Source organism: Vigna unguiculata, chromosome 7 (assembly GCF_004118075.2).
Source record: "Vigna unguiculata cultivar IT97K-499-35 chromosome 7, ASM411807v1, whole genome shotgun sequence".
In the NCBI taxonomy this organism is placed as follows: Eukaryota; Viridiplantae; Streptophyta; class Magnoliopsida; order Fabales; family Fabaceae; genus Vigna; species Vigna unguiculata.
Genome location: NC_040285.1, coordinates 39,727,600 through 39,751,792, shown reverse-complemented (window position 1 = coordinate 39,751,792; position 24,193 = coordinate 39,727,600). Strand labels below are relative to the sequence as shown.

Here is a 24,193-nt window from a genome sequence, read left to right as displayed (position 1 = left end):
ACATCACTATATCTATAATTATATAAACCTTTTGTTTTATTAATTTTACTCTTTAATTAGTAAAATTTAAATACTTTATAAATAATTGTGATAATATATATATATATATATATATATATATATATATATATATATATATATATATATATATATATATATAATGTATGTATTTGTATAACTGTTGATACATAATAAATATTTAAACAAAAAAGTTATTTAATATTTTTTCATTTAATTACGAATTAATATGTATTAATTAGCGATGAATTAAATCAATAGAACTTAGAAATGAGATTATTGAATTATAGGTGAAAGTTGAAGTTACTTTGAAAGAGGGAAAGAAATAAAACCTGAACGGAGTAGGACTGGGGCAAAAGTCTGAGATCATTGCTATGGAAGTGCAATTTCTCATTCCGTGTTTCCCTCAGATTTTGCGTAAGTGAACTCAAACCATTTTCAACCTATGTCGTTTTTATCCTCTCTTACTATCGCTTGCTGCGTTTAGGTGCAAAGCTATCGCTGCTGCGTTCTTCCCTTTCTTCTCCAAAGATCGTTTCTTTTTCACACATTCCTCAACTCAAAAGGCAACCCTCAATTACTCTTTCGCAATTTTATATTCTACCTTTTCTTTTTCCCCAATGGTCGAGGTTTTGGTGGTTTTTCACGCTTTGAATTTTGGTTCCGCTCTCTTCCCTGTGCAATGTGGTTGATCTGCTTTGGATGTTTATTTCCGTTGGTCTTCTCTTACAATTGTTGCTGTCGTTTGGAGCATGGATTTCTTAAATAGTGGAATTACATGAACTTTGTCTTTTTAATGCGAGAAAGTCGTTCTGTTTGATTTTTTATACAAAATGGCAGTGTGTATGTTAGTGGCAATTTTCTTTTAGTTTCGATTTATTATGGATTTCATTGGTGTTGTACTTTTGTTAGAATTGATTAATTTTAGGGTGGAACACTAATAGAGAAAAGGAAGAAAAATGATTTGATTTTGGTATTACTCAATTTTATGTTATTTGCCTGGAGGGAAATTTTTTTAGGTATTTCGGTCATTGTTTGAATTTGAACTCTACTTGTGTATTTATCTGGTAGTTAGGTGGAAAGATCTTTTAAGGTGGATGAAAGGATGAGATGAAATGAAGGTAACATACAATTTGGGCCAAAGAGTTGCCTAGGTCTATGAATTTGCAAAAGTTTTTTTAATCATCTTTAGTAATCCCTTCACTCAAAGGATGTAACCATGTGGTTATCCTCATTGATACTTCTTAGTTCATACTTCATTTGCAGTGAAGCTGTTAATACTTTATTGGAGCATTTATTTTACTCACATTAAATGAAAATAGAGGGAAGTTGCTCTGGATATTTTGTCCTTCAACTAAGTAATAATACTTTTTACTATTTTGCGATATATGTTATCTTCTGTCAATAAAATTTTCTTCATTTTTATCTGTAAGAGAGTTTTGTTGGTAGAACTCATTTGCTTCAACACTTATTCCACAGGTTGCCCTTATAATATAGTGATATTTATGTCGTGTGATACTTTATTTTTCTTACCCGCTCCCGTTTCTTGGTTGGATTCACATTTAAAAGGAATAATGAGATTGTTACCACATTTTTATAATATCTTAATTGCATTTGTTTGTTGTAAAAAAGTTTAAATTATATAGAACTCAAGGTGTACGTGTACCCTTGTGTGGGTTGCTACAAGATAAATGCCTATGGGCAGTTGAGTATTTGATTTAATATGAAAGGTGTATAGAACAGTTGAGTATCTGAGTGAAGGTATTTTCATTCTGGAAAGGCTTATCCATAGCGGTCAATTGCTGGAGTGGTTTCTAACAGTAGCCATAATGGCTGCATTAGTGGCCACAAAAGTGTCTTTTACGCACTGTGTTGTGGCTCTGTCATGATATATTTTGACTCCAGAAATCCGTTTATACGCCCTGAACTTTGTTTGGGTATTTTTGGGGGAAGTATTCTACACAACTTACCACTTTACTGATTCTATTCCTTCCCACCTTTTAGGATTACTTTTATACTGAGTTATTTTTTTCTTCCTTTAGATTTACAGTTCACATTTTTCTTTTTCTTTCCATTAATTTCATCATTATTTTCCTTATTTTCTTTTTTACTTCATTAGTATGTTCTTGTTGCTCCAACGTTGATTGTGATTGTTTGCAAACTGTGGCTTATTTATCTTGAGTCTCTTTCATTTTGCTTTCATTTTTTTAGTATTTATATGTGCATGTAGTACACATTTTTAGTTTGTAGTATATTCAGTGTGCTTCCTGTTACAGTGATTTTAGAGAGTTATTTATCTACGCACCGCAATCTGGTATTGTCATGTGGAGTTCGATATTCATGATACTTTATGACTACAGGTTGGCACAACTTTTTCTGGTTCTGGTTGTAGATTCTAGGGTGGCTGAAGGAAGATATATTGTTATTTCAATTTCATGGATGAGTGTATATATATTAGTTCGTCAGATGATGATGAGTTGGAGGAGATAGATCCGCAATGGGCTACAATTACTGAGAGGAGTTCAGGTGTGTGATATTTAGTAAAGGTCCCTTTTTATATATATAATTTGTAAATTAGTAATCATCATACTTGCAATATTATGTGCAGACTATGGTAGGCGGGATAATTCTTCGAGAGGGGCTAATAGTTCAAACCTTAGTTCTTCTAGTGTTTATAATCATTCACAAATCAAACCTCATACACTACCTGTGTCCAGTACCAATGCACTGAACCACAGAATTGAACAAAGAGATGAACCTTCCTACCATGCTCAGAATGGAAACAGAAGTATGCAAGCTTTCAAGAGGACCCTTCCTTCAACTCTTCAGCCTTCTGCAACAAGGGCTCTTCCTTCTCCTTTATTTGTGTCAGACATCAGATCAAGCAGCTTAAAAGATAACACAGGCACTAGTCATGTTCATGATGCATTTAAGAATCGTCGCCAGGGAGTAGGGCCTAGCATATCCGGTGACAGGGGCTACATTCGTGACAGTCTTATCAGGGGCCATGACGAAGGTCATTCATTGTATCAAAATGGTGGGAACAGGATTCTTCCACCATCTTTGGTGCTTGGAAAGGCCATAACTCCACACTTTGCAATTTCTAGTGAATCTGCATATCGTTCTGGAATAGGTGATGAAAGGTCTGCTGAAAGTGATGAGAGACTTATTTATGAGGCAGCATTACAGGTATTACATGTTGTTTATTGTTGTGTTTGTATATTTAACTCCTTAAATTCTTTAAGTTGTATGAAGAAGATATCCCCTCTGTTAAGTGTGAGCAGACATCATCTAGTTGACATATTTTATCTTGTAAGTTTAATGAAAAATATTTACTTGAATTTGGAGCTGTGTTTGGGACTTATATGGGATAATTGTTAAAGTTGACTGGTTGGAAAATTGGCGGGATCCACTATTTCTCACCTATTTCTACCCATCTCTCTTTCCCTCTTCTAATCTCTTTCTATTTTTCTTCAAACAAACACCTTTAATGCTCACTTTATTTCTCATCTATTTCCACTCTACCTGCTTATTTCTATCTTACCTATTTCTCTCACCTCTACTAAACATACTTTAAATGAAGTAACACCCCACAACAATAGTTAGTGCATGGAAACGTACAATTAGTTCTAAAGTAAAACAGTTAAGCCAAATGTTGAGTTTCACTTGGTTTAGTGTTTAATCTTATGCTTTATTGATGTTTGTCCTGCATCAATGTGATTTGTGGAAGCTGCTTCAAATTTTCTTTTTCAGTGCTCGCATCAGTATGTGTTATACTCATAGAGAATCATTATTGTCAATTGTGATTTTGGTTATCACAGGATATCAGTCAACCTAAAACAGAACATGACTTACCTGCTGGTGTATTGTCTGTCTCTCTTCTGAGACATCAGGTATCATGGATTGTCTATTCAATTTCTTTTATTATTTCTGCTCTGGGCCATTTATTTCTTCTGAGTACTTTATATTTCAGAAAATTGCATTGGCTTGGATGCTTCAGAAGGAAACCAAGAGTTTGCATTGCTTGGGGGGGATTTTGGCTGATGATCAGGTCAATGTTTGGTGATAATTTTCTTAAGCTACAGCTCTTTACCTTTAATTCTGATTATTGTTACCTGAATATCAAAACCTTGTTCAAGCAGGGCCTTGGGAAGACAGTATCAATGATTTCACTCATTCTGGCATTGAGGTCATTACAGTCAAAATCAAAAACAGATGATGTGCGCAATTATAAAACTGAAGCTTTTAATTTGGATGATGATGATGACAACGGTGGTATAGATGTGGAAAAGCATAAAAATAGTGTGGAAGCTGATGATTTGTTTCCTAATAGAGAACCTAGCAGTTCAATACATGCACCTAGTAGAAAAAGGCCAGCTGCTGGTACCCTAGTTGTCTGCCCTGCCAGTGTTATGCGGCAGTGGGCCAGGGAACTTGATGAAAAAGTTGGAGATGAAAAGCTTTCTGTTTTAGTTTATCATGGGGGCAGTAGGACTAAGAATCATCTAGAACTTGCAAAATTTGATGTGGTTCTAACAACATACTCTATTGTGACTAATGAAGTTCCTAAGCAACCATTAGTTGATGATGATGATATTGAGGACAAAAATGGGGAAAGGTTTGGGTTATCCTCTGAGTTTACTGTTAAAAAAAGGAAAAAACCAATTAACGGAAGTAAGAAGGGTAAAAAGGGTAGAAAAAGAATTGACAGTTCTATGATATGTCCTTCTGGCCCTCTTGCAAAAGTAGGTTGGTTTAGGGTTATTCTAGATGAGGCTCAAACAATAAAAAATCATAGAACTCAAGTGGCTAGAGCTTGCTGCAGCCTTAGAGCCAAAAGAAGGTGGTGCTTATCTGGAACGCCTATTCAAAATACTATTGATGATTTGTATAGCTACTTTAGATTCTTGAAGTATGATCCTTATGCTGCATATAAATCATTCTACAACACCATAAAGGTTCCTATTTCCCGAGATCCCATTCAAGGTTACAAGAAACTTCAAGCAGTTTTAAGGGCCATAATGCTACGTCGTACAAAAGGTGAATTCTATATTCTGATTTCTCATGCACTAATTGATGATAGATTGTACATGTTTACTTTTTTCCTGTTGGTATGGGTTTTCAGTCTCCTTGCTAAATTCTCATTGGTCTCTGCTTAAGTCTAGTTGTTACTTCGATAATGTTAAGTCTAAGCAGGTAGCATGTCAAGTTTGGTTTCTCACGTTCATCTGATAAGGGGACTACTTATTCCTGCATCAAGCATGTCAGGTTTGGAAAATGTCCATAAACACCACTATGGCAGATGGGCAAACTGGTTATAATACCATTTCATTAGATGTCAAGAAAGGTAGCCACTTTGGTGTTGTGTTGCAAGTCCCTCTATTTCTATAGCATATTAAAACACTGTCTTTTGTAATTTTTTTTTCTCTTAACTTGCTCCACTGTAAGGTAGTTTCTTAGGCTTATAGTGGGTAGTTTTCAGATGACTGCCAATGCAGGACCATGCAGGGATTTAATAGAAGACCATAACATAATAACAGATCTGCTAGTAGGATATTTTTCCTTCATTGCTGCTGGATTAGTGAATTTAATTTATTTACCATGAAAGTATAGTCTGTGCATAATATTACATTGTCAGTCTGTTTACTTTTTTTTTGGAAAGATTTTCAGATGTTTTTATATGTTGGAATTATTCCATTTATTTAGCGAACTCATCCCTAATCTATATTTTACCATTCCCACTGTGTAAAATGTAATAACTTACTATTTTTTCTTTATGTTTGATTATAAATGTAATATTATTTGTTTAAGGGTGTGTACTGAACATATTAGCCATCTAGGTTTGAGTTGTGTATTTGAGGTAAGTTTCCCTTTGATTTATAGTCAAATATGGTATGAGTTCTGTTCTATAACATCAATTTATTGCATTTGTCTAGGAACTTTGCTTGATGGGAAGCCAATAATCAATTTGCCTCCTAAAACAATTGAGCTCAGTAGTGTGGATTTCTCCGTTGAGGAGCGAGCCTTCTATACTAAGTTGGAATCAGACTCACGCACTCAATTTAAGGTTAGTTCTTTTATATTAATACCAAGACACTTTGTAATTATACTTTTTTGTTTCTTTTAAGTGCAACATCTAGAAATGTCCTTTTTCTAATGACATTTCAAACTCGGTGATTACAAACTCATTTTGATAGTGATAGAAGTAACATTTGCAGGCAGAAGGATAGAAACTTCACTAATATCGGCAGCAGCCTTTTAAGATAATATTCAACACTACCTGTAGAAAAGAATTTCATGTATTAATTTTGTTGAGATGATAGGGTTTTTGTTATGGAATGAAGACAAAAGATTAAGATTGCTCTCTTATCTATAACTAAATTAAATCTGTGTATCGAGAGTAATTCTATGTTAGGATTTAAGCACAACAAGGAGAGCCCAACCCAAAAGACCAGGCCATTAGGTGGGAGAACCTCTAGGTTTAAGTAACACATCAAGTATCTTAACCTACTCAATGTGGGACTCCAAACATTGCCATCCACTTTTAAGAGCTGATGTCCATGACGACTTCACTCTATCAAACGGTGGTAGCTATTCTCTCTTTGAGATGACTTCGCTCATTTTTCACTCTGAGATGTAAGGAGCTGATCCTATATAATCAGAAATATTTAAATTATATATGTATTATTAGGAACACTTTTATTATTTTCGTATCACATCTTTATTATTATTAGAGGATCAAATCTCCTCTATACATTGTATTGTTTGTTCCTCATTATAAATACTTGTGCCATCTCAGAAATGTACGGTCTCATTTCGATGGTTTCTCTTCCCTATAGTATAACATGATATCAAAGTCCTTTTCAAAACCATGATAGCCCAGTAGACCCACTTTCTTCAAGGATTTTTATTTTTGCGAACCTTTCTCCTATGTTCACTTTTATTGTTCCTGCTCTCCTTAGTGTTTTTTGGTCTGGTCGACCTCTGGAGGATTTTTTGGGAACCTTTTTCCTAGGTTTGCTTTCATTATTCTGATGTTGTGTCAATGTCAAGTTGCATAAGCAAAATACAGGGCAGTGACATTAGTCACTTGTGAGCTCATATGGCTAAAATAACTCCTCAAAGAACTTAAATTTGAAGAAGATTACGCATATTGTATATGAACCTGGCAGCATTACACATTGCATCTAATTTTTCTTTCATGAGAGAACCAAATATATTAAGGTGGATTGTCATTGGATTAGAGAAAAACTAGAGACCGGACTGTCAACTCTAATGAACAATTGGTTGACATGTTCACCAAATCTTTAAGAGGACCAAGGGGAGTATATTTGCAGCAAGCTAGACACATATGACCTATATGCTCCAACTTGAGGGGTAGTGTTATAATTGTAAAATCAAGAATATCTAGATTAGACATGTATCATTAGGAACATTTTAATTTATTCCATATCATATATTTATTATTAGAGGATATCAACTCTTCTTTATTTATTTATTTATTTATTTCTCAATATAAATATGACGCTTTGTTCTGTCTTAGAAACACGGTTTCATCTCAATGTTTCTCTCTTCCGTGGAGTTTAACAAAATTGATATCAGATTAACTGTTAGATCATATGGTTTAGAGCACTCAGGTATAGCATATTTCTGATGGTAAAATTTTAAATTAATATAGCTGTTGAGTCTTTTAATAACTAGCTATGAAAGTGCATATGCTTTTATGCTATCAATATTCTTACTAAATTGGTACATGTTCATTGGTGATATTCTTAAATCTTGCATGATTACTAAATTGTTTCTTACTTCCATAAACATACATAAGCTTCAATTTTGTACTTATTAAAAGCCTGATAAGTGCATTTCTGTCAGATTCCCACCTTGTTGCATGGGTGAATCAGTTATGGGTTGCCATATAAATATATAAGAAGTGCTGGGGTGGTGGAGTTTTTAAACTTCCCATCTCACTTTTTGTATCTAATTTATTAAAGTCTAGCATATACTTTTGTAAATTATAGAATTTTTTTGTTCGTTTGATCTTTTTATATCTGAAGTATTGTGGATCTGACATTAAAATCTCATTCTTTGCAGGCATATGCTGCTGCTGGGACAGTGAACCAAAACTATGCTAATATTCTTTTAATGCTCTTACGTCTTCGACAGGCTTGTGATCACCCACGTCTTGTTAAAGATTTCGATTCTGATCCTGTTGGGAAGGATTCTGTTGAAATGGCGAAATCTCTTCCACGGGAATTGCTGATTAATCTGTTTACTTGTTTGGACGCAACCTTTACCATCTGTCATGTTTGCAATGTGAGTTAAATTCAAATGCTATATTTCTTAGTACTCTAGATCCTTTTGGTTATTAGGATAAAAATATCATGAACATCTCCATATTGATTTGGAAAAAATATCTTCAAAATATGTTTATTCATTTCAGCATATTTGTATTTCTTTTTTCAGAGAGTTTAATAATTACAGATTGAGATTATGAGAATGTAATTTGTGTGATTGTTATCAATAACATAATTCTTTATTTCCCTACGTACTTCAAGTGATTTTTCGATTTTGATTTCTCATTTAGCCTGTTATAATGGGTGGTAAGTAGTGATTTGATGTCAATAATGACTATGGCTGATATGCACTATATTTCAACAGGATCCCCCTCATGGCCCTGTTATTACAATGTGCGGCCATGTTTTCTGTTATGAATGTGTACAGGAATATTTGTCTGGTGATGATAATACGTGCCCTGCTGTTAATTGTAAAGAAATAATCGGTGATGATCTTGTTTTCTCCAAAGTTACTTTGAAGAGTTGTATCTCTGATGATGGTGGCACTTCTAGTTCTTCAGATTCACATCTTAGTGATTATTTGCTAGTGCAGCGAGATGATTACATTTCATCTAAAGTCAAAGCTGTTCTTGAGGTTTTGCAGTCAAATTGTAACGTGAAAATATCTAATTCTGACTTATCGAACTCTGGATGTTGTAGAGATTTGCCGTCATCTTCTGTTGATCTAGATCTTGATGACAATGATTCAGAGGCTAGGGTTGCAAAACACACAAGAAAGTATTCAGAGTCCACAACTCAAGGACCGATAAAGGCTATAGTTTTTTCCCAGTGGACTAGCATGTTGGATTTAGTTGAGACATCATTGTGTCAATTTGGTATACTGTACAGGAGACTTGATGGTAGGATGACTCTGGCTGCAAGGGACAAAGCTGTTAGGGATTTCAATACTGAACCTGAGGTTTGGCCCTTCCCAACATTGTTATAGCTGTGTAACTTTTATATGCGAATCAATAAATGGCACAAAGCAATATGAGAAACTATTGTTAGTAGACGAAGTGGTATGAAATTTAATCCTCTTAATGGCTGTATCAATAATGTTGTTGCAATTTCAATCGGTATATTTTGCTACTACTTGGACTTCAATTATCTACTGTGTTTTAAGTGTCTCAATTGGCCGATTAATTGAAATTTGTTTGTTTCAGATAACTGTTATGCTGATGTCACTAAAGGCAGGAAATCTTGGTTTGAATATGGTTGCTGCTTGTCATGTTATTCTTTTGGATCTTTGGTGGAATCCAACAACTGAAGATCAAGCTATTGATCGAGCCCATAGAATTGGGCAAACTCGTCCTGTTACTGTGACAAGGATTACTATAAAAAATACCGTTGAAGATCGGATACTGTCTCTTCAGGTACAATATCCGTCGGTTTAATTTTCTTGTATGTGCCAAAATGAGTGAGGCTTAGCAGCCAATCAAACTTTACAAGTTCTTAATTGTTTTTGCTTTCACCTTTAACCTCTCCTTTTTAATATTGCTTACCCTTGTAATTCATTAAACAAAATTGGACTTGCAAAATTAACAGAAGTTCTATTATGGTCCAAGGAGAAAAGTCAATCTTGTATAAAGATAAAGGGCAAGTTAGCACATGAAGTGATATTTTTTAAAAAGGGTTATTTATTTAGTAGGCTTTGATATATACATGTCATTGAGATGAAGATAGAATGTATCTGTGAAATAAATTCTCAATTATGTTCTTGTGTTGTACCATTTGGTAGGACGAAAAGCGAAAAATGGTTGCATCTGCTTTTGGGGAAGACCATGCTGGTGGGTCTGGAACTCGCCTTACAGTGGATGATCTGAAATATCTCTTCATGGTCTAGATTTGGTAGGAGAGGCTTGGTTGATCCAAGTGGTAATTTGATCTGTTTTGAAGCCCACAAGGGCAATTTTGTCCTCCATGCTGTTATATAGCTGAAGGCTGTCTGTAAATATTCTTATTAAATTATAATGTTTTATGAAAATATGACCTTCTGCAACAACCCTTCCTTTTGTTGCAGTGTACAGTTTTCTAGCTAGATTGAGCAACTCAATGTAGACTCTTATTTTAGAACAAATTCAAAAGTTTAAATGAATATCCTTTCTATTTGCAATTTTTAATTTTTATTAAACACCGTTATTTTTGTCTATAATTTAAAATAACTTCACTATTCATTGATTGTGCAGAATTTTGATTTTATAGAAGTAATTTTGTTTGATTACTGTCGCGTAGAATTTGGTTTTGCTTCGAAATTTTGGTTTGATTAAAAGTAATAAAAAGTAGTTTCTGCATCTGTAGGTCATTTACCTTCATTCGACATAGAGGTACTTTTTCTTTTCTTTATATCTTTCTCATTTTGGGTGTATATTAGGTATTAATAAATATTTTGAATGTACATAAATTATTTTCCTTTTAATATTCACTTTTTCCAGTCTTTACTAATATGAAGACACAACGATGTTTTGTATACTTTGTATTCCTCTGACTTGATCTGATGAAAGTAGAATGTTCGTGTAATGCACTGATTATTTGTTTTCTTTCTTAACATTCTCTTTGCTACAAGCAAAGTGATTCCTTACGAATGCAACACGTTCGTCGAGCTAACTGGATTTATGATCGTATTAATATCAATGCCATATCAGGTTTTAAAAATAACTAGTAAAAACAAAATTATAGTTTTTTATCAGCGTACACTAGAATAAATTCATTTTTTACTGTTATTATAGAGGTAATGGTCTGAGACATAATAACATTCAGTAAGAAAAAAAAGAGAGAAGAGAATGCAAAGTATATCCTATATGATCTCATTCTCTAATCAAAGGGTACATAAATTGATTCCTTTGCTTTCACCATTTTTCACCAACAGGTTCCTACTTTATGGTGGGCCTATAAAGTGCTTAACAAAGCCGAAGGACTGGACAAGAAAAACATCATTTTCACTGCTAAAATATTGATGTACTTGGCATTGACGTGAAGGGAAGAAGTAAGGCTGAATTTGGCGGTAATAATGAAGCAGATTAGGGAATAAAAAGAAATGGAGAAGGGTGATTAATGTTAATCTTAGATCCCTGAAAAGAGAAAAAGCAAAGCAGAAATGGGTTGGCTTTGGAAAAGTGAGTCGAAGGTGAGGTCCCAACAAAAACAAAAGGCAGAGCAGAGTCCCTATTGATGGTTTTCACATGTCCATAATGGTGGTGGCTCCCCTTCTTCCCTCATCATTCAATTCTTCTACCAGCTTTCATTTCACATATGTCAAAGAAAGAAAAAAAGAAAAAGATGTCAGAACAATGTCCACCCATCATCAGTAGTGAAGCTAAATCATTTCCCACCTTCAAATTCAGTAAAAGTCTTCTCTTGGATCCTCCTCACTATCACACTCCACACCATAAAAACATTACCCAAATCAACTTTTTCTATCTATCTCAAAATCAAAACCCAAGCACCTTAATATTATTAATTAATGCATGGTGAAGTACACTAAAACTAGCAAAATTCATATGGTTGTTGATATACACGAGTATTACTTAACAGACATTGGGTCCGAATCCGACGAACCCATTAGCTCCATCAACAGAAATCTGAATACCCTCTTGCTGAATGTTGCCAATGATGGAAAGCCCAGAAGGAGAAGGAGCAAAGGCAAAACAAAAGGTTCCCACATCATCCACTGGGATCAAAAAGTTCTTAGCTGGCAGGGTCAAAATAGGTCCACCCGAAAAGTAAAACGAAACGGTCGGAACCCGAACCGATACAAACCCAAACAGGTCATAACACGTGTCAAAAATCGACGCTCCGGAGGCCCGTGGCAGGTTAGTGGTTTGGGCTATAAACCCATCCCGGAAAGCCTCATAAGCCGCCGTGGGCAGCCGCGTCACGGCGGTGCCCGTGTCCATAACGACTCCGCCATCACCCATTTCGGATAATTTGAAAATATCTTCTGGTATGGGTATGCGTAGGCCTCCAACTCCCAAACCCAAAAGCCCAACATAGTAAAAACTTGGGGCCCGCGCGTTGTGGATTAGGGGAACCCACGCTGCACCCACGGGCATTGCTTCGCGTCCGAATTCGAGTATTCCGGGGGATTGGGTTCCCCTGCTCACTAAACAATAACTAAAGGCCTCGCCAGTTTGTCCACCGAGCTGGCCCACGAAGGACATGGGCCCACCTCCGAGGCCCAAAAGCCCAGCGGCGCCAACGAACATTCCCTGGTTGCGGTGCCCGCACCCGATTGCCACGTTTCGGATCAGGGTTCTTCCGAAGGTGAGTGTTTCAAGAGCGAGTGTTCCCTTTGTGTAGGACCCGTCTCCGTAGGAGACTTCGTAGCGGCAGCGTCCCTCGTGGCAGCCGGCGTTGTCGACGTGGCTGCACACGGTGGACTCGCAGGAGACGCCGGCGTAGGAGGAGGAATCGGCTGGGTTGAAAACCGGGTCGGATTGGTGGTAGCATTGGGTACAGGGTTCGCATTGGACCCATATAATGTCGCTGCCTGAGTCTATGACCACGTATTGGTTCCGAGGGGGGCTTCCAACTCCGATTCTGACAAAGTACTCTCCGCTTCCCTGTTCCATACCCGATACCACATCCGACCCAAATGCCTCCGAGTCCAAGGTGGATTTTCCGGAGTCCAGGCGGCGGAGGAGGGCTGCGACCCTTCTGGCGTCGCGCTTTATTAGGGCGTTGAATCGGGTCTGGTGGTCGTGGGAAGTGTTAAAGGTGGGAACTTTGTCTCTGTGGACTAGTTTTAGTTTCCATTTTGTTGATGATGAATCAGTGACAGTGTTGGGTGTTTGATGTTGGTTGGACTGTTGTTTTGGGTTTGGGTTTGGGTTTGGGTTTGGGTTTGGAATGAGTTTGGTTTGTGCGAGGGTTTGTTTTACGTGGAGCTGTTGGAAATGAGGGTATGATAGGTTGTGAGAAGAAGAGGTGCTTAGAAGGAATGAGAGGAGAAGCAGAACTGTGAACATGGTGGTGTGTTATTGATGTTTTAGTTGTTGGTGTGATACGGATTCGTGTGTGTGTGTGTGTTGCTTTGTGTTGTGTTGTGTGCGGAGCGAGGAGGAATTTATTTGGTTTGGTTTTTGGGTGTGTAGAGGGAAAAGGGGTTTACTGTGGAAATAATTGCATGGAGGAGAAGTTTCTGTTTTTGTAGTTTAGTGTTTGGAATGATTTATACAAGTTTTAGAGGTGAGTGGAAAGGTGTATGCATCTTTGAGAGTGGTGCATTGAGGGAGAAGAGTGGAACGATATGGTGGTGAGTTACAGCAAGATGGAAAGGTAGTTGGTGGTGGTGATGGCACATAGTATTTTTGTTAAGGGATTTGATAGTGTAAAACATGCTTATTAACTATTGATTTTGTACACTGATTGTGCACTTTTGTCTTTACCTGCTACTGCAATTGTGTGTACTAGAAGTGCTCAATGGCCAAATGACGAACCGATAGTGTGCTTGTTTAGCATTTTTTTTTACTTTTATTGGAATGTTGTCTTTCATTTTACTCATGATGTTATTGTTGTGACTTTATTAGTACTAAAATTAACTTGTGGGAAGGAGTGACATGGTTTTGGATGGCCCCTTGAAGGGAAAGAAAGGGGCGACCAGAGGTGTTTGTCTGTGACCCCTTTTTTTGGGTCACGCCAACATGATCTGTTTAATAGGAAGAGAAAGAAGGATTAGTATCACTGTTGTGTGGGGGAAGAAAGTGATGATGGAAGGACATTGAAATTTGGTAAAGCTGCAAGAAATTTCGTAGCTACACCAGAAAAATTAGGTACACTCAAACAAATTTGGCTATATTTTGCACAGAAATATTATCTCAGAAAAGAAAGAAATTTTAGTATTAATCAAGTATCTGAAATGATACTGTGCTATTCAATCTATTGGCACAAGGCAAAACAGAGTTACACATGTTTTCAAAGTATAATCATGTAATAACTGCATGACAACAAGGAACATGAGTTAAACCCAGTAAGAAGGGGCAAGCAACACTGGCTTCACCATTTGTAGTACAGTACCATTAAATTTAGTTGGATGTACAGTGTAATGTATTTATTTTTATTGCACTATTTGGTTAAAGAATTTGTAGCCATTGATGGACAATAGAAGAAAGAAATAGGAATTATTAGTTGTGGAATAGAGGCTTAACTTTTCCATCAATGATTTGAAAATGAAAAAAAATTGTGCATTCCTAGCATTAACTCATTTGTTGGGGTCTCTGCATTATGCATGTGTCACTTTTAAATGCATTCATGCAAAATCACTGTTGTTTTCCCTGGTTTGGATTTACAAAGAGGGAATTTTAAGTGAACTTAATGACTTTATTGAGTAGGATATGCGCCAGCTTTGCCTTTCTTCCTTTCTTTCTCTGTCTCTTTCAAACCCTAATCCAAATATCCAATGAGTTTCTTGAATAGCGTGAACCTTCAAAAGTGGAACACTTCTATTTTTTTTTTTTCTTTTTAAAGAGAATACTGTTATGAAGTATCCATTTTATAATGCTAGCCTTTTTAATGGGAAACTTTCAATGGGCTCTTTGGACAGTAAAGGAAAAGAACACGAACATTACTAGTAAAATAAATAATACATTTTTTTTCTTCTCTTCACACAATAATTATCATATGAGATACTTACATTACATTGAAGTTATTGGAACTCTAAGACCAGAAATAATTGTCACGATGGACCTTTGTTTCCATGAAAAAAAATTAGAAATTGTAAAATGCGAGTGGATGCAGAGACTGTGCAATACCTAATGATATTGGTGTTGCTAAAGGACACGCACGCGTGATGTGAAGGGCAGTTGGGGAAAGGACAATATATTTGTATAAAGGACAAAGAGAAGAGTGAAAGGTGCATGACCATGATGCACATGTCTGTTCTAAAATCATATGTATGACCATGTCCACATACGCATCTAACAATACAATAATTCAACAACATACATGTCTATGACTCATTATTCTACTTGTTAGTGCCTCTTAACAAAGTTTAGTCAAGTCAATAAACAACAAACTTTAAAAAAAAATTGTTGTGTATGCAAAGAGTTTGTTAACATATAACTTAGATTTTTTTTTTTCAATATATCTTGATGGGTCTATTTTTCAGGATATTCCCAAAACTGAGGTTTATGTTCTATATGGACTGGTTGACTGGTCAACCACTGATCAACTAGGATAGTTTAAGTCTTTCAATGATCAAGTTGTAATGTTCGATATATAAAAATATATGTATTATCAAATGACCGTCGATCGATCGTGCCATAATCACTCTGGAGATTATAAAAATACATGTAACATTGAACGATCTTTCATCAGTTGTGTAGCGATCACTTCGAAAATTATCGAAATATGTGATGTCATCAACCAATCGTTGACCTAGTGTGCATAGCGACACTGTGCAAGACCCACACTGAGTGGCAATCAAGACAAACAAGTATTCTCGTCGTAATTATCATAAAACAAGCTCATATTCAGGTTTAAAGTACAATTGGGCCATGATTAGATCAAGTCTTGTCATGAACCCATGCAAAAAACTATAAATAAAAGTTTTGTATGATTGTTAGAACTTTTTTGTCTCACATTTATTACAGCATTAATTGTTAACATCGATCGAACTATTGTTGACTTAAACATTAAAGTCTCTTTAACAGGTATCCTGACCGGTAGGTGAATCGACCGAGCGATAGAAGCACCGAAGTAATGACTGGAACAAAATTTTGCAAAAACAGGACAAAATTGTTTAAGTGAACGTTACACTCCTACACTCAAAAAAGTTTATATTATTGTTATAATTTAATTGTATTGTTATGTTGTTGGTTTTACTCATTCGTACCTATATCTTCGTAATATTCACTGAGAAGATCTTGTGGTGGACTTTTTTATATTTTATTTTAATGTTTCTTTGCTATTATTTGCATGATAATGACTTGTTATTTTACATAATGTATCATGTTGTTGGCTGAAAAAGTGATTCTTCTTTTGTAGCCCAAACCGTTATTCTATTGTGATTAATGATAAAATAGAGATTAAAATTGTATTAAAGTTGATATCACTTTTATTTTCTCTCGATTAGTGGATTGCTAGTTTAAAAGTAGAGTGTTTCCTTTAACACATTTAATATTATTAAAAAAACTACAAAATGACGGCTGAGCTCATCCTTCGTATGACAATATTTGGCAGCTAATATTGATTAGAGTGATAGGTAATCTAGGTTAGGAACTTAGGCCAAACCTTTCTTCTTCTTTTTCTTTTAATAATTGTTTCTTAATATATGGGTTAGGATTAGTGAAACATAAAGTAAATCATATTTGAAATGTTCTTCCACACGTGTATCATGATTTTTTAAATTTTAGGTTTTGGACTCTTTAAACTGTATTTTAGAGAATAAGTAAATACGTATATTCTAATTTTTATGATAATAATTTGTTTAGAAATAATTTAAATCGCTCGTAAATTTATGAATTTTTACTTTTATTTATTTATTGGCTATTCAAATTTTTTGTATATTGTACGTTTTTATATTAATTTTTCTATCAAGATAATAATGCGATAATTAATTTTAAGTTCAAATTACTTATAATTATCTTTTTGTTGTATTTTCAAAATATACTAATTTTGATATATTATTTTTTATGTATATAGAAATTAATGTAAAGTTAATATGTTTTGAAGGTTTAGCATAGAGATAATAGATAAAAACACATATAATCTAAATTCGTTATTTTATTTTGTATCTTAGTTGTTTTCTTTCATTCAAAAAATGTAATGTTTTATAATTAATATAAAATGATATTGATAATAAAAGTCATTGGTTGTTTTACATTTTTAACATCGTTTCATATTATTGACACAAACAAAGTATATTTTTAACATCCGAAAACAAACAAACAAAATGACATTTCAATATAACAAACAATCCAACTAATGAAAAAACATAAATTACAAGCATTCAATTAAAAAACATAAAGGTTTTGAATACTAAACCATACACATTTAATATGAACTAAATTAAAAATACTCAAATATATCAAAGATTTAAAATTTCTTTCGATACACCCTTAGTTTCACCTCATTTATAAGTCGATATCAAAAACAATTTAGATATTTATTCATTATTTCACTTTCAAAGATGTTTTCTACAAATAAAACTGTGATGGAGTTTCACGTATCAAAACAAACAATACTTCTAAAATGCACGATCGTTAATCTTAATGATACGGTCAGAACAAAACTTAATTAAGTTATGTTTTAAAACAATAAAATGTTATATACTTTTATTAACATCTACTGTCAACCTCATTATTTATTTATCATGATAAAAATACACGCGATAATTAGCATTTTATGGTAATTCCAATTGGATTGAGACATAAAGTCTCTAGAAAAAAACAAATAGACATGTTTCCACCACTCATAATTAAAATTTAAAAGATTTGGTGGGATGATATATGGTGAAGAAAGCATAGGATTGAAGAATAAACAGTGTGAGAAAAATAAAAGGGTGGCAAGAGAGACAAGATACGAAGGATATTCAAATGTAGGAATGGTTATTGATACGACAAGACCAACCAAGAAAGATATTATTGATAAATGTGAGATAATAGTGGGATTGTCACAAACACAATACAAAATTAATACTTGAGTTCTAGAAATGTACTAGGACATGCACGACTTCTCAATAATTGAGACATTATTACTACCTAAAAGTTGCTCTTATATTTTAAAACAACCACACTGTTTTTTTCTTCTCCTTTTTTCCACTCATAATCTTCTATTTTCATATCTAAATTGCAACAGTTGGAGAAGTTCACTTGGTGCATGCTTACGCAGAACCAAGTTAACCTTTTTATGGAAAAGACTCTTATATTTTTTATTTTTTTTTTATTTTAAAAATCATAAAGAACAGAATGACAATAAAAAGAATAATAAATTTGACCCAGTATAAATAACCAGTTCGTAAAAACTTGTATGACACTAACAAACTAAAATTTTAACAATGTAAGGTTGGTCTTACAGATTTTTTTTTCTGATATATATATATATATATATATATATATATATATATATATATATATATATATATATATATATATATATATATATATTACAAAAAAAAAACTCATCTTACTTTTTTTTTAAAATTAAATCTTTTTACATATACAAATAGTTTTGATATATAAATAATACAAAGTTCGGCTATCTAACGTGAAAACACGTAATTTTATACTAATTTACGTTAAATTTTTTTGTGAAATATTATTAAATCCATAATTACTGACATATATTAAAAATATAATTTTTATGCAGAGAACCATAAAAATGAAATCTCTTACAAAAATTATATTACTTTGAAAAAATTCTCAACTAAATTAGCCTATATTTTGTTTATCAAAATAAACTAATAGTTTGGAGATTGAGAGTGTAACTAATGGATGATTCAGGGTTAAATATGTTTTTTGTCATTTAATTTTTAATGAAAATTGAAATTATTTGTTTATATTTAAAAAAAATTATTTAATTTAGTCTTTCAACTTTATAAATATGTGAATTTAATTATTTTGATCAAATTTTGTTAAGTTTATTCGATGTTTCATCATAATATTTGAGTTATTTATACCGATTGATATATTTTTGTTTCAATGTCAATTAAACTCATTTTAAACGTCAAATAAACTTAACAATAAAATAATTAAATCCACGTATATATAAAATTGGAACACTAAATTAGACTAAAATTTTAAATTTGGACTAATTCTAATTTTCATTATTAAGAAATAAAAAACCTATTTAACCCATGATTTTATCATGAAGAGACCGAAAAGGTTTATGTATTGACATATTATATGTTAAACATAGTTACAAGTAATGACTTTGTTAGTATTTAAAAAAATTATATCATGAATATCTATTATTTATTTTTAATTAAATAATATTTTACAATAAATTTTCAATCAAATCTTATATGAAATTGATTATATTATGATAGATGTCAAAAATTTGTATTATTTACATGCAAAAATTTCTCAAAATTAGTAAAGGGATTTAATTTGGGTTAAAATACCATTATAATTTCATAAATAAAGATGAGAGATGTTTGCTTGATCCCATTCTATCAACACTTAGGCTGTGTTCACTTGAAGGAGAGTGATTGAGAGAGAGTGAGTGGAAGGGTTTGAATTGATTTAAGAGTGAAATTTGTGTTGTTTTTTTTAAGGGATTTAGAAGTGATGGTGAGTGAATTTGGAAGTAAAGTTTGTGAGAGTTTGAGAAAGATTTGATTGATGTGATAGATTAAAAAATATGTTTTAGTAAAAGTAATAATTAAATTACCATTTAGCCCTCAGAATGCATGGCACGTGATACAGATATGAAGGGTAAAAATGTAAAAGCTATAGCAATTCCCCTCATATCCGCGCATAATAGGCGAGACACCAAAATTCGTTTATCTCTCGTTTCTTCGCTCTCACTTCTGCATGCATTTCTCCAAACGAACACGGCAGACTGCCTATTATCTTCGCTCACAAATCTACTCACCTTCAAACGAACACAGTGTTAGGGTGTGTTCATTTGTAAGATGGATCTCGAGAAGAGTGTGAAAGTGTGAAGATGGATTTGTGAGAATTTGAGTGAATGAATATGTATGTTTTTTTAGTAGATTTAGAGGGTAAAGTAAATGGATTTGGAAATTAATTTTGTATGAGTTAGTGAGTGATTTGAGTGATGTAATAAATAAAATAAAAATTTATAATGAATAAAGTTTGAAGATTACTAAAATACACTTGATGATAAAAATATATGAAATAATTTTTGGATTAGTTAAAAATATTAAATTTAAAAACTAATATTTAATAATTTTTAATAAAAATAAATTATATTAAATTATTATTTTTGTAATAATTACTATTATTTAAAATTATTATTATTAATTATTGTTATATTTAACGACATTATTATTTATTATATATTTATTTATTATATTATTTAACATTATTATTTATTATTATTGTTATTATTATATAGAGAGAACAACTGGTTTACGTGAATTTGGTTTAGCAAGTGAATTTATAAATCTCTTCATCTTAGTGAGATGTAAATTTCGTAATTTATCGTACTCACTTCCTCACAAATCATTAAAAACGAACGGCTACAATAATTACAAATCCACTCATCTAATTTCATCTGCGAAATGAATCTACGGAAACGAACCCGTAAGATAATCTACATTTTAATACATATTTAAAGAAAAAAATATAGAAGTTATAGTTGATATATATATATATATATATATATATATATATATATATATATATATATATATATATATATATGGAGAATAATATCTTCCACCTTATATTATAATCGAATGTGTTTGTGATGAAAATACCATATATAATTCTTAAAATTTATGGCTTTGTAAGTCTGTTTGTTGTTGATAGTGGAAGGCCTATTTTATAAATCATAAGTAGACGTTTTATTATATCTAAATATAAATAATATTATTTAGTTTTTAAATTTTGTATTTTTATTATCTAATTTTGAATATTACGAATGGATAATTTTTATTTTTGTCTAATTTTTTATTATTTGATTCTGATTACTGACTTGAATAATTTAAATTTTGGAAGACTGATATTTATTCCATTATTGAAACTCTAGATCAGATCGTATAATCAATATAAAAAAGTCTCAAAATTAATAGAGAATAAGATTCTCGCTTACTTGCCTCGTTATACACATATTATATATATATATATATATATATATATATATATATATATATATATATATATATATATTATTTCAAATATTTTTAAAAAATAAAATATGCATAATTAAAATTAATGAATCTTTAATTATAATTATTAAGAATGATATCAGAAATATCGTGAAATACATTAAATTAATTAAAAAGTAAATTTTTGAAAATTAACAGTAAAAACAAAGTAAATAAGAAAAAATGAATTGAAAGATAAAATAACAATATATATATATATATATATATATATATATATATATATATATATATATATATATATATCGGATATCCACAATTAATAAAAAATTTTGAATTTTGACATCTATAAAATAAAATTAAATATCAAATTTCAATATTTATATATTTTAAAAAAATCATAACATCAGACGTTGACATTTATAACGAAAGAAAATTTAAAAATCACTGAATATCGACATCCATATAATAAAATAAAATAAGATACTTGATATCCATATCTACCAAAAAAATACTTGAAAGTAAATCCGTTAAGAAAAAGAGTAATTATTTTTAATTGAGAGTCAAAATAAAAATTCAAGTAAAACAGAAAAAAAAGTAATTATTTTTAATTGAGAGTCAAATAAAAATTTAAAAAAATTTTGGACGTGAAAAAAGAGAAATGTTTGGAGATGGAGGGAAAAGTCCAATTCTGTCCACCGTCTAGCCCACATCTCAGACACCCACAAATACCCACACACTCAGTTTTACAGTTTCCTGGGTACCACTTTATCTTTTTCTTCCTGCACCACAAATTTCTTCATGTACCTACCAACTTTTAAAATGACTATTTTATCTTGTAAAAGTTACTTCCACATTGTCAAATCTAAAAAGTTTTCAAAACAAACTTTCCATAATTTTTAAAACATGATTTATAGATTGCGATTTAAAAAGAAAAAAAGAAAAAATCGCAATAAGATTTTTGGAACAAGATTTCTGAAATATACGAAATGAAGTTTTCATGCTTTCAAGGAGGATATGAGAGGTGGAAATTCACAAAAGGGTATTTAATCAAACTTTTGATCTATATTTTTTTTATTCAGAATTGAATTATGTTAAAATTTAGTTGTAGTTAATAACTTAGATTTAAAATTTAGGATTTAAGATTTAAGATATAGGATTTATGAAAAGATGCAACTATATAAACAAATACATGTATTATTTATTTAGGTTGTTGTGTTTTTTATTATTCCCTCTATGGTATTTTATAAATAAGGGTTAAGTATATTTTTACTTCATGAACTTTGATCAAATATTAGAATTCGTTTTTGATCGAAATTTGATAAATTTTGGTTTATAAATTTTAAATATGAATAAATATAATCATTTTAACCTAATTACGTTGATTTTTTTAACATGTGGAATGCGTTTCATGTTAATATTGAAGTTGTTTATGCCGTTTGACACATTCTCGGCTCAATATTTACTGAAAATGCGTTCAAAACCTAAAAAAAAAATAATTAACAAAATTGGGTTAAAAGAACTATATTTATTCATTCTTAAACTTTATAAACTAAAATTTATCAAAATTTCAACTAGGGACGAAATTCTAATTTTAGTTCAGACTTCTGTGAATAAAAACTTACTTAGTCCTATAAATAATTATACACATTTGCATTAATTATAGGATCGATTAATTTCTTGTGCTGAATAGAATGAAACATGATGTTTGAAAACTTTCTGGAAGATAAAAATATTACAAAATCTAAATAAATAAAAAAAGTAACGACATAAACGCATTATTTAACTTTTTTTAACAGTGAAAGAAAACATATTCTCTCATACCATAAATAAAGAAAATTCAATTATATTTCATTCTATTTCAATTATTCATTGAAATTTCTCAAGTTTGAACACACGATGATACTGTAACCACAACTCTTCTGAGTTGTTTATTCTACTGTTCTTGAAGTTATTGCTGCATGCGCCATTGAAGATGTATCAACAATTTTCCATAATCTGGAAGGTTTTCTCTGATGACAGGAACTTGTTTGAAGTTTTGAGTCCACGCATGCAACCGAGGAAATTTGTTGGGTTCAATTAATTTCCTCCCAGCAATTTCCTCCAACCCTTCCAACCAATGGCTCAGACATCCATATGCTATGTCCACCATTCCAATATTGTTGCCTCCGAAGAATTTCTCGTCCCCTAGACCTTGCTCTTCGATTACTGTCACAGTTTCTTGTGCCCTTTTCCATGCACTTGCTCTTTCTTGTTCATCTTTACAGGGTCGGAGAAACAGATCAGTGATTGAGGCGATCTAGAGAATTAAAAGCACACCATCTGTTTGAGAATATTACCGAAAGAAAGTTGTGTACATACAGTAATAGAAATGAAATAAGAATACCGAATCTTCTCCAAATTTAATCCAAAAGCGAGCCAAGGCCTTCTGATGGTTGTCTTTTGGCAGCAATGGGTTATGGGGCCATGTGTCTTCGATGTATTGAAGGATGATCGTAGACTCTGCAATGGCTCTGCCTCCATGAATAAGCACTGGGACTTTCTTGTAAACTGGATTTGATTGCAGAAGTAGGTCACCTTTGTTGTGTCTGTCAACCTCTATGTACTCATAACTAATGCCCTTCAACTTCAGAGCCCATATCACCCTATGAACGAAAGGGCTAGACCAAAACCCAAGCACTTTAACCTCTCCCATTGTTGCTTATTTTCAGTTGCAGTGGAGTTGCAGTGCAACATGGAACCTTATAATAACAATAACATTCGTCTTATCCTATCTTGGACTAAGTCAAGGAGCTGATTCCAATTCCTCTTATCTTTCTTCTTTGGATATCTCGTCTTTTATTCCATCTACTTTTTTTTTTTTTTTTTCCAGTTACGTATTGAAATCAAACTCTGATAGTTTTTGTTTGTTTCAGATATCAAATTTGCTTGGGAAGTCTGATGGAAAGAGACGTATTCCTAACAAAATCAAGAAAGAGACAATTTTCCAACTGTGGTATCCACTTTTCTATTGTCTGCTATTACTAGTCACTGAAATTTTATGCCACTGTTACATAATATGCTACTGATGTGAAAAGGGTCTCGAGTGAGTTTTTCTAAATCTTATACTTTAAAG

The 24,193-nt window shown here is 32.4% G+C and overlaps 3 protein-coding genes across 4 annotated transcripts; 1 reads left to right on the top strand and 2 right to left on the bottom strand.

Annotated features, from left to right (window-relative positions):
- The first annotated feature begins 324 nt into the window (after positions 1 to 324).
- LOC114191470 (helicase-like transcription factor CHR28) lies at positions 325 to 10,464 on the top strand. 2 transcript variants are annotated; one of them, XM_028080647.1, is made up of 12 exons: positions 325 to 435; positions 506 to 584; positions 2,379 to 2,544; positions 2,627 to 3,207; positions 3,840 to 3,911; positions 3,992 to 4,069; positions 4,161 to 5,058; positions 5,955 to 6,085; positions 8,110 to 8,331; positions 8,677 to 9,270; positions 9,515 to 9,724; positions 10,090 to 10,464. In XM_028080647.1, the coding sequence occupies exons 3-12, from the start codon at positions 2,454 to 2,456 to the stop codon at positions 10,192 to 10,194; spliced, it is 2,982 nt and encodes a 993-aa protein (XP_027936448.1). In that variant the 5' UTR covers positions 325 to 435; positions 506 to 584; positions 2,379 to 2,453; the 3' UTR covers positions 10,195 to 10,464. The 2 variants fall into 2 exon arrangements, with proteins under 2 accessions (XP_027936448.1, XP_027936450.1); XM_028080649.1 differs by lacking the exon at positions 506 to 584 and having other exon boundaries at positions 353 to 435.
- Positions 10,465 to 11,128: 664 nt separating this feature from the next.
- LOC114191924 (protein ASPARTIC PROTEASE IN GUARD CELL 2-like) lies at positions 11,129 to 14,239 on the bottom strand. Its single transcript, XM_028081378.1, has one exon. It carries the CDS (start codon positions 13,313 to 13,315, stop codon positions 11,876 to 11,878), a length of 1,440 nt encoding a protein of 479 aa, XP_027937179.1. The 5' UTR covers positions 13,316 to 14,239; the 3' UTR covers positions 11,129 to 11,875.
- An 8,626-nt stretch (positions 14,240 to 22,865) lies between these two features.
- Positions 22,866 to 23,904, bottom strand: LOC114189641 (probable glutathione S-transferase). The gene is made up of 2 exons (XM_028078265.1): positions 23,465 to 23,904; positions 22,866 to 23,377 (listed from the first exon to the last, which is right to left on the bottom strand). Exons 1-2 carry the CDS (start codon positions 23,771 to 23,773, stop codon positions 23,030 to 23,032), a joined length of 657 nt encoding a protein of 218 aa, XP_027934066.1. The 5' UTR covers positions 23,774 to 23,904; the 3' UTR covers positions 22,866 to 23,029.
- Positions 23,905 to 24,193: the final 289 nt, after the last annotated feature.